This window comes from Chiloscyllium punctatum, chromosome 18 (genome assembly GCF_047496795.1).
Source record: "Chiloscyllium punctatum isolate Juve2018m chromosome 18, sChiPun1.3, whole genome shotgun sequence".
In the NCBI taxonomy this organism is placed as follows: Eukaryota; Metazoa; Chordata; class Chondrichthyes; order Orectolobiformes; family Hemiscylliidae; genus Chiloscyllium; species Chiloscyllium punctatum.
Genome location: NC_092756.1, coordinates 65,372,506 through 65,383,827, shown reverse-complemented (window position 1 = coordinate 65,383,827; position 11,322 = coordinate 65,372,506). Strand labels below are relative to the sequence as shown.

Genomic DNA, 11,322 nt, shown 5'->3' with positions numbered 1-11,322 from the left:
TGGGGAATTATAGACCAGTTAGCTTAACTTCTGTAGTGGGGAAAATGCTTGTATCTATTATCAAGGAAGAAATAGCACGGCACCTAGATGGAAATTGTCCCGTTGGGCAGATGTAGCAGTAAAAGTAAAAGGCAAGACATGCTTAACTAATGTACAGAATTCTATGAAGACATTACGAGCATGGTGGACAACAGGGACCCAGTGGATGGGGTGTATCAACATTTCCAAAAGGCATTTGACAAGGTGCTGCACAAAAGGCTGCTGCAAAAGGTAAAGATGCCTGGCATTACGGATAATGTATTAGCATGGAGAGAGGATTTGTTAACTAACAGGAAGCAAAGAGTGGGAATAAATGAATGCTTTTCTGGTTGGCAATCAGTGACTAGTGGTGTTGGGATTGCCATTATTCACAATTTATTTCGATGATTTGGAGTTGGGAGCACATATACTGTGTCAAAGTTTGCAGATGACACTAAGATGGGTGGTAGAGCAAGGTGTGCAGAGGACTGTGAAACTTTGCAAAGGGACATAGATAGTTTAAGTGAGTGGGCAAAGGTCTGGCAGATGGAGTACAATGTTAATTAATGTGAAATCCCCAACAGTAAAGAGGACTATTATTTGAATGGTAAAAAATTGTAGCATGCTGCTGTGCAGAGGGACCTGGGTGTCCTTGTGCATGGAATCACAGAAGGTTTGTATGCAGGTGCAACAGGTAATTCGGAAGGCAAATGGATTTTTTTCCATCATTGCTAAAGGGGTTGAGTTTAAAAACAGGGAGGTTATGTTGCAGCTGTAGAGAGTGCTGGTGAGGGTGCACCTCGAGTACTGTGAGCAGCTTTGGTCTCCTTCCTAAAGAAAGCATGTACGAGCAGTAAAAATGGTACAGAAGAGATTCACTAGATTGATTCCGGAGTTGAGGGGGTTGGCTTATGAGGAGAGACTGAGTAGACTGGGATCATATCCATTAGAATTTAGAAGCATGTGGGGGGGTGTCAAAACAGAATTTAGTTAGCAGGGATCTGTGAGAGCAAAAGGAATCAGCAATACTCAAAAGAAAAAAAAATCAATTGAACTGATAATAATCAGCCTTTATTGTAAATACAGGCGCAGTTTGGCTGAAACTTGAGAAGAGGAGGGATCTAAATCATTCCCTATTTCCTTTCCAAGTTTTGCGCCTTTAGATGTGCATTCTATATTTTAAGAATGCTGATGAATTTACAGATTATCATGAAATGTACATCATCTGTAACACTGGACCTTAGTCCGAAAAACATTAATCATTTGTGTCATTACATAATTCTGTTTCTGTTATATGGGCCTTTTGTTTCAACTAACATCTGCAGTTTGAAATATACAAGGAGCCATTAAGTCTTATCAAACTTATGGAATTTGTTTACAATGAGCCTAGTCCTGAAAGCTGTTTCTGAGCTTTTGCACAGTCCTTTTATCTTACTGAATTATAGCTCAAGAGTTTGACCAATCTTTCCTCATCATGTAATATTATATGTTCCCTGCAATACCACATTTCCCCTCTTTGTCATATCACGACAATCAATCAGTAATATAGGCACATTGAAAATCTAACTGAAGATGCATTGGCACAGGCAAACAAGTAACCCTATTCCTACTAACAATAGTACTGTGTGCAAAAAGGCTTTAAAGATCCAATCAAACATTCCGTGACCCAACCAACTCAATGAACGCCATGGGATATAATCGTGGAGTACTTTAACAACACCTTGTATGTTGCTTAATATTGTGAGAAACAAAGCTCACACACTTCAATAATTTCAGTCCGAGACAAGATCTGAATCAGTAGCGCCATTTATTTTACACTTGCAAGTGGGTGTGATGTCCCGTGTCTAAGAGGCAGAAGACATACACACCCTAAATTCAATTCATACATAACATTTATATGATTTGATGTCTATTGTTTTACATTGCTCCTCCCCTGCTTACATCGTCCACTTCCCGAAGACCGGCCCCCATTACCCCTGTTTGCCTCTTGCCTTATCCGGCCTTGTCTGTGATAAAATGCTTATTTCTGGTCTCACAAGGCTGTTTGACCTCATCCTGCTATAGGTCATTGTTAGGCCTATCCTTTCTTCATCATTATCTACCCCCTTCATCTGTGCCTTTCCCGAGGCCGTTCTGATCCCTATGACCCTTTTAATTGGGGTTTGTTCCTGTGTTTTTGTAAAAGTGGGAAGCACATGTTTATACCTACTGTTTGTACAGGCGTATCTAGCTTAACTTCATCCCCTCACAACATCTTATCTACTTGCCCATAATGTCTACCTTCTGACATACAGTTTTAGCTAATACAAAAACAATTATATATTTCCTCCACATTGTTTCCATTCTTGTTGACTCAGCTCGTGGCTAAAACAATTACACACTGGTGTGAGTTCATTTTACTTTGTAAGATGGAATTGCATAATTGCAGAAGTAACATTAATTCACCTATATCCCACAATTTCTCCCTTTTCTTTAATTACCATTTGTTATCTTCTGCATTTTTCTTTTAGGGGCACCTGTTTCATCAAGGCTGTTTCAATCAGTCTTTGGGTGAGCCCTCATATACAGGGTATGATCATTTTTATTAATTGTTACCCACCAAAAGAGAGCTGGCACAAAGCCTGCTGCAATCTGGTTACGAGCCTTAAATTCATCCGGTACTCCCCTAGGGACTCCTACCGAATCGAGATAAATCCTGTCATCGAAAGAAGTGTCTAACAGTAATCTCTTACCCCTTCCCTTTTTCCCTCCTATCTTTTCCTTCTCAAATGCCAGGGTAAATGGAATTGCCAATTGTACAATTGCACATATCCCTCTCCAATCTGGAGGTAGCGTGGGTCTCAATATTTTGCCTCCACAGTCCCACCACAGATCCGCTCGGGGAACCTTTAATGCTGAGTAGTTCCCTCCCTTCTCCATTTCGGTTACATTCTTAATCTCTGTACATAATTTCAGCTCCCCCAAATCTTTCGACTGACTTGTACCTCGTCTACGCACACACGACGTGTGATTTCCAACTGCGGCAGAAAACAGGGGGGGAACTTTTACATCTTTCTTCTCCAAGGGAGGGAACCTCAGAGATATGGAGGTACAATTCCTATCATTCCACGCAGTCTCATCCTGATACAGGGCTATCATACATTTCATGCCCTTCCTGTCTCGCTTCCACCCGAGCGGAAAGGGAACTACCTGGGCCACTGGCCGACCGGAGGCACATGCAGAGCAATTGCTCTTGTTCAGACTTTTTACAGTATACTTTACCCATTCAACCCAGGCATTTGCATCCCCGTACCCAGTTTCTATTTCAATGGTCTGTTTCAAGTCCTTTACCTCTATAAATTTTACTACTTTAGGATCAGCGGGAGGGGTGAAAGATTGTATCTTATTACCCAGTAGTTCTACCCGTTTTCCCCGTCCTACACTAATTCGAAAACAATAGCCCAAGAAATCCTTCCCATTTGCTTTCATTTCTATCCCAAATGTTTCATTTCATTGTATCTCATAGGTGCCCCCCCCTCCATCCCCCAGGATTGTTTCGTGCCATGTGTGTTTTCCTTATCGTTAGGTATATTGGGTTACACTTTTTATCGGGACAATCACGAGCTAGTCGGAAGGGGGCCTGGTGTACTGTGACGAGACCATTATACTAAGTACCATCCCCAAGGCTATCCCCATAGGACTTAAGATGTATCTCAGAGCTGCGGTACTGTCTCTGATTATCTACATCCCCACAATTTACTAAGCTGCATACATCAGCGTCTATGACTTGTGGATTATCAGACTTGGGGACCGTTAATAATACATATGAAAATGATATTTGACAAAATCCCAATACTAAAAGGGCTAGCATCATAATTCTAGCAGCATTCCCAGTATTCTAAACATCATGCTGAATTTACAATCTTACAGAAATAATCCCGCGCTCGCGTCGCCACTGTATAATTAGTTACTCAAAGTCTCTTTAGTCTGAGTTTCAGCGAATCTTGCGTTGATTCGGCTGTCCAGACTTCTTCCTCAACTGGAGGGTCCACTGGCCCTTTGATCTGAGTGTAGTGAGTCCAGCCTTTCTCTGCTGTCCTTATCGCTGTTTCAGGGGTCAAAAGAGCCTGGTAAGGCCCTTCCTAGTCCGGCTGCAATTTAGTCTCTGTCCATGATTTTACTAAGATTCAATCTCCCGGCCGGATGGAATGAACGGTGAATTCAAGGGGTGGAGTCTGTGCCAATAAACCCTGTTTCCTGAGGAAAGACAAAGAGGAGGACAAACCCAGTATATACTTCTTTAAAAAGAAATCTTTAGTTTCGGGACTTGGCAATTCTCCATTCGTTCCCAAGTAAGGTAATCCAAATAAGATTTCATAGAGGGATAGTCCCAAATCTTTCCTTGGGGCTGTTCGTACTCGCAAGAGAGCTATAGGTCAACATTTGGTCCAAGGGAGTCTGGTTCCTATTATCAATTTAGAGAGCTGTCGTTTGAGTGTTTGGTTCATTCTCTCAACCTTTCCTGATGATGGCGGGTGCCACGGAGTATGGAACTCCCAGGAAATTCCCAACCCTTTCATTACCCCCCCCGTAACACTTTAGAAGTAAAGTGAGTTCGTTGATCGGAATCAATATGGTTCACGAGCCCATATCGGGGAATTATGTGCTCCAATATTGTTTTAGACACTCAACTCGCAGTGGCGGTAGCTAGGGGGTATGCGTCAACCCAACCAGATAGATGATCTACTATGACCAACATATATTTTAGTCTGCCTACCCTGGGGAGTTCAGTATAATCTACTTGTATACTCTGGAAAGGTCTCAGTCCTGGGTCTCTTCCTCCTGGGGTCTGTTTTCTCAAGACTTTCTTATTTACCTTTCTGCATATGATACATCCCTCACATATTTGTTTAGCAATTGTATATATTCCTTTACATCCATATTCCCTAAGAACCAAATCACACATTGCTTGTACTCCCCAATGGCTGCCTTGGTGTAGGACAGCCATAATCTCTCCCATCATCATTTTGTTCAACATTCTCCTTCCATCAGGTAACCTCCAATGCCCGTCTGCTGTTTTTACAGCCCCTAAATCTCTCAATTCTTTTTCTCCGCTTTCAGTAAATATAGGAGCTTCCCAAGGACCTGGGACAGTAGGTATTAGGGAATGTATCACCAATTCTTGTGGGTTCAGGGCTGCTTCCTTAGCCACCTCATCGGCTAATCTATTTCCCCTAACCTCTAGTTCATTTCCTTTCTGTTGACCATTTACATGCACTACTGCTATTTCTCGGGGAAGTAATAGGGACTCCAAGACCCGTTTAATCAATTCTTCATGTACTAATCCCTTCCCCCACCTCTGGGTTAATACTCCCAAAACCACTCCCTTATCCAAGGTAGCAAAGAGGTGGAAAGGTTTATCTAGGGAAGGTAGGGCTAACACAGGGGCATGGGTCAGATCTCTTTTGCCTCATCATCCCAACTTAGACATTTTGGTTCCCCCTCTAATAGTTTGAGATATAATTTCTTAGTCTTCTGTGCATAGGAATCAATCCACAATCTGCAATAACCCGTGAGACCCAAACATTTGTGTAACTCCCGTTTAGTGCTGGGCAGCGGCATTCCCACTATTCCCTCTATCCGTTCCGGGCTTATCTTTCGCTTTTCCTCACTAACTAAATGTCCCAAGTATTTCACTTCTTGCTCCACATATTGTGGTTTGTTTTTAGATACCCTCAGTCCCTGCTGACCCAGGAAATTCAATAATTTGTTAGTGGCTTCTACTACTCTTTCTCTTCTTTTTCCTGTTACTAAGAGGTCGTCTACATACTGCAACAGGGTAGTCCCCTTGGGGCTGCTAAATTTCTCCAATACTTGTTCTAACATCTGTCCGAATAAATCTGGGGATTCCATAAACCCCTGGGGAAGCACAGTACACCGGTATTGCTGTTGCTGTCCTGTCTTAGGGTCTTCCCACTCAAAGGCAAACAAATTCCTACCGTCCTCTGCCAAGGGACAAGCCCAAAAGGCATCCTTTAAATCTACCACACCATTTGTGGTCATGAGGGATCTCACTTAGTAAGGTGTAGGGGTTTGGCACCACTGGGTGCCTGATCTGTACTGTTCGATTTAATGTTCTCAAATCCTGCACCAATCGATAAGTTCCATCGGATTCCTGCACTGGTAGAATTGGGGTATTATAAGGAGACATACATGGCTCCAACAGTCCATCTCTAATCAATCCCTCAATTACTGGCTGCAGTCCTCGTTTTCCTTCTATGGAAATGGGATATTGTCGCTCACAGACAACGTCCCCTTTCCTTTTTAAATTTATTTCAAGGGGGGGGGGGATCTGTAGTTTTCTACAATTCCCTTCCCTAGCCCATACAATAGGGTCTATCTCTCTCTCCACATCCTCTGCCACATTGCCTTTTGTACAACTAATTCTTTTTCCTGAATTCCAATCCCCAGTCCTAAGAGGATAATTAAATCTCTCCTTAATAAGTTACTTCCTATATCAGGGATATACAATAGTTCCCCTGTGACCCTATCCTTAGGACCTTCTATCATCATAGGTTCAAATACTGGAACAGTAAATCCTTCCCCTTTTTAACCCCGAAACAGTAATTGACCGTGTTGACATTCCTACTTTCTTTGGTTTAAAATTCAGCGATGACCGTGCTGCCCCCGTATCTACTAGGAAGACTACCTCTTCCCTACAGGGTCCCACCTTCAGGTTTATCAAGGGTTCCTGGTGGGTCCCCGGGGGCAGGAACCCCTGACACCCCTATACTTCATCAAAATTCATAAGCGGAATTGCCCTCTCTTCCCTTTGTACATCAGGACACTCCCGCTTAAAATGCCCTATCTTTCCGCAATAATAGCATCCTGCCTGTGGAGTCTTCCAGCTCTACCCCTGTCGCTCGAACCCTCTATCAAATACTCCCCCTTGTCCTCTCTGCCCTACATGCTGCCACCCGCCCCTCCGGTTGGTCACTATTGGTTCTACTCTTTTCTTAACTACCTCATCAACCGTAGCTACCATCATTTTCACCTTCTGTTTCTGTCTCTCATCCTCTCTCTTTACAAACACTTTCTGTGCCTCTCTTAACAATTCATCTAATGGCTTTTCACTCCACCCTTCTATCTTCTGTATCTTTCTCTGTATGTCTGGCCATTCCTTTGTCACAAAAACATACTTTCAAAAGACCCTGTGCCACTGGGTTCTCAGGGTTCATTCCAGAATATTTCCACATTGAGTCTCTTAATCTTTGCAAGAAAGCTGAAGGAGTCTCATCTTTCTCCTGTCTAACTTCAAAGACTTTAGTCAAATTCTGTGACTTCGGAACTGCCTCTCTTATACCTTTTAGAATCAGGTCTTTCAATTCCCTCATTTCTTCTCTATGCTCCGGATTTTGATTTTCCCACTGGGGGTCTCTGAGGGGAAACTTCACCTCTCCCTGTCCAGCATCCCCATCTCCAATGGGGTGTTCCCTGTCCCATATTTTAATGGCTGCTCCCCATATAAGTCCCCTTTCTTCCCCAGTAAATAGTATATTCAAAATAGACATTAACTCAGCCCAGGTATACAGACTGGGCCCCAAAAATTGATCAGTTTGTTCAGACAACCCTACCAGATCCTCAACCAGGACCTTCATTTCTTTTTTAAATGTTCTGACCTCCCCACTGCTGAGGGGGACACTTACAAACCCAATCTCTTTGTCCCCTATTGGTACCTCCCGAAGGGGACAAGTCATTACGTTCTTCCCCTTTTTCTTTTTTTTAAAGAAATATTGCAATATTTCTAGCTCCCCATAACTTCAAACACCAATTCATCAATTCATGCTTGACTAACTTTAAAGCCTGTTCCAAACTTGTAAATATATTTATATATTTACGTTCATTTATTCAGTATTTAATATTCAAAATGTAAAATGCATACAGTTCTCAATTTTGAAATCCACTGTAATCACCCAGTTTTAGTCCCTTAATTTAAATCCAAAATTAGTTTTCTTAAGTAGTCCTGACCAATCATTGCTCAATTACAATACTATAGGTCTTGAAATAATCAGAGCTGCCTTAAAATTATTTGTCTATTCAAGTTTAAAGAAAAAAAAACTTCTAATGCATGAACAATGGCCGAATCCAAGGTCACAGATATTAACCATAGGATCTTGTTTTTACTACAATCTAATGTTGAACTGAAACTTCAACTGTCCTCCATAAATCGCTTTCATGTAAAGATAAAAGAGATTAGTTAGAAACTGATAGTAAGGCAGTCGTGACCTGTAAGAAGAACAGGAGTTATCATTCTTTTTTTTCATAATCTCTATAGAATCCTTAACCTTAAAAGAATTCATGTTAAGTTTCCATAATAAAAATCAGATTCAAAACAGTCCCGGAACTCAAGCTCCAGGGAATAAAACGCAAACATTCAATCACCAACAAACAAATGTGCATTCAAACCAAATCACAAAGGGTTAAACTTTCGACCAGCTGTACAGCTCTCTTCATTCTCTCTCTCTCTCTCTCACTCATTGACAAATAAATTCAGATATTTACAAACCCAGTCTTTGTCCGACCTGAATTTTGGCCAAAAGAGGCGGGACGAAGAATGGATTCCTTAGTCCATATGAAGCAACAATATTTAATCATCTTTTTCCCCTGTACAATTATTATTTTGCCAATTCCACAACATCCTCCCCAAAGAACTTTCTGGAGGTATGTTGTAAGGGACCCCGCCTCCAATTCCATTGCTTTTTCCTTCTTTTGTTTTCCTGGAGGCTTTTTCCTTACCCACCGCACATATTGAGTTCCTTCGTTAGTCCCTTATTAACTACTAAAACTCAATCCCGGCCACCAAGGCAATACTTAAAAGTCAGGTTTCTTACCTTGGTCTGTGCACAGAGTTGCCTGGCCCCTTTGTGCCGTATTGTCTATCGAGCTCCTATCACTGTCTGATTCAGATGTCTCTCTTGTGGGATTCGTACCAGTCACTCAAGGGAGCAGACCAAACCAGGACACGAGACCGCTCCTCAATGGGGAACGGGACGCGTCTTCCCAGTGTCCAAGGCCAGCCACTCCCCCCGGTGATGGAAGAAAATCCCGGACAGCCCCCAATTGTGAGAAACAAAGCTCACACACTTCAATAATTTCAGTCCGAGACAAGATCTGAATCAGTAGCGCCATTTATTTTACACTTGCAAGTGGGTGTGATGTCCCGTGTCTAAGAGGCAGAAGACATACACACCCTAAATTCAATTCATACATAACATTTATATGATTTGATGTCTATTGTTTTACACTGCTCCCTCCCCTGCTTACATCGTCCACTTCCCTAAGACCGGCCCCCATTACCCCTGTTTATCTCTTGCCTTATCCGGCCTTGTCTGTGATAAAATGCTTATTTCTGGCCTCACAAGGCTGTTTGACCTCATCCTGCTATAGGTCATTGTTAGGCCTATCCTTTCTTCATCATTATCTACCCCCTTCATCTGTGCCTTTCCCGAGGCCGTTCTGATCCCTATGACCCTTTTAATTGGGGTTTGTTCCTGTGTTTTTGTAAAAGTGGGAAGCACATGTTTATACCTACTGTTTGTACAGGCGTATCTAGCTTAACTTCATCCCCTCACAACATCTTATCTACTTGCCCATAATGTCTACCTTCTGACATACAGTTTTAGCTAATACAAAAACAATTATATATTTCCTCCACATTGTTTCCATTCTTGTTGACTCAGCTCGTGGCTAAAACAATTACACACTGGTGTGAGTTCATTTTACTTTGTAAGATGGAATTGCATAATTGCAGAAGTAACATTAATTCACCTATATCCCACAATATGTTCAACTAGGTTGGTCATATTTCCAGAGGTATCTGGAATGGAAGTACAGCACTCCTGACCGACAACAGCAAATCTTCCCCCTTGCGAAGGTAGCAGATAATCCAAAGCCAGTTAATTCTGCAGTGCCACTATCCAGACAGCCACGAGCTCAGCTGACACCACAGTCAGTGCTTGTCCAGTTCCCTTGGTTTATAAAGCTGTCTCATTGGCCAGGTGTTCCAATGCTGAGGCCATGTGCGCCAATTTGCTGGATACTCGTCCCATTCCATACAAAGGAAAAGACAACATGAGGAACTGGTCTAGCCAGTAATGACTCTCGTAATTTGTGGATGGTAGTGCTTAAGGGAGGTGAGGTGATGCATGTAGGGTACAACATAATCCAGATAGCAGGATCTTATCCAATTGATAGGAAGCCATGGGTGCGCTTTGGTGCCACAAATAAAGTACGTGCCATTGTAGACTGTAAAATCATCAGCCAATGTCATCTAAGGCTTCTTGGTGTAATTGGCCTATGGACTATCAGATGTAATATTCAACATCCTGGTCCAATCACACTTAAACATCCAATTTCTCAAAATATTAACTACTGGCCCTTGCGAATCAAATGTCAGATTACATTTGCTTTGCTCTGCTAGCATTCCTTGTCCTGATTTTCTAAGCATAGGGAACTTGCAGCATTATTCGAATGACTGTAAGGGAAGGAGGAACTGATTCGTGATTATATGTGGCCTGAAATCATGTTGGATTTTCAAAGTGCCTGTATAACTGATTGTCATGATATGACAAAAGGGGAAAATGTGGTATCGAGGGGATTATTTGATTTTGCATGATGGGAAAAAATTGGTCAACCTCTCGAGTTTAATTCAGTAAGTTAAAAGGACTGTGGCAAAAGGTCAGAAACAGTTGCGTGGACGTTATAACGGAATCACACAGGGCTTAATCAGGAACTGAGGACATGGGAATCAGCAGGTTATGAAATGACTACATTTTCGATATTTGGTGTTGCGACCAAAAACCAAATCACCTGGGCGAATTCCGCCAGGGACTGAAGAAGCGATCCAGCTGCAGCCGAGGGATAAGGGTCAGATGGGCATCTGAGGTAAGCATTAAAACCTGGGTCTAACTGTCTCCCTTGGCTGACTGCTGTGACCCCTCATCACTTGCAGAGGACACTCGCAGGTGAAGGTTTCCAAATTTAAATTCTAAAATCTTCAGTGGACTGTGATTGAGTGGAGTGGATCAGGGATCCAGTTGTTGGTTGACCCAGGACGTCCGTGCTGGGATTTTTTGTTTAATTGTTTTTGAGATTTTTAAGAAATCAGAGAGACTTTTACTTTTCAAATTGGGTCCTTGTCTCTGATTATTTTTGGTACCAGGAATAACAAACCGCTGTGTACTGGAGTACGGGGCAGGCCTGAGATAAGACTGAGATTAATTCATCCTTACACCACATCACTTGCATCGATAGCCACCTTGAATG

The 11,322-nt window shown here is 42.3% G+C and overlaps 1 protein-coding gene across 1 annotated transcript; it reads right to left on the bottom strand.

Moving 5' to 3' along the window:
• Positions 1-1,826: 1,826 nt before the first annotated feature.
• Positions 1,827-9,829, bottom strand: LOC140489157 (uncharacterized). Its single transcript, XM_072588382.1, has 2 exons — positions 8,889-9,829; positions 1,827-4,254 (listed from the first exon to the last, which is right to left on the bottom strand). The coding sequence occupies exon 2, from the start codon at positions 3,484-3,486 to the stop codon at positions 2,554-2,556; it is 933 nt and encodes a 310-aa protein (XP_072444483.1). The 5' UTR covers positions 3,487-4,254; positions 8,889-9,829; the 3' UTR covers positions 1,827-2,553.
• Positions 9,830-11,322: the final 1,493 nt, after the last annotated feature.

Excerpts from the sequence above, each read along its gene's own strand:
- LOC140489157 (XM_072588382.1), bottom strand. The coding sequence starts at position 3,486 with ATGAAAGCAAATGGGAAGGATTTCTTGGGCTATTGTTTTCGAATTAGT.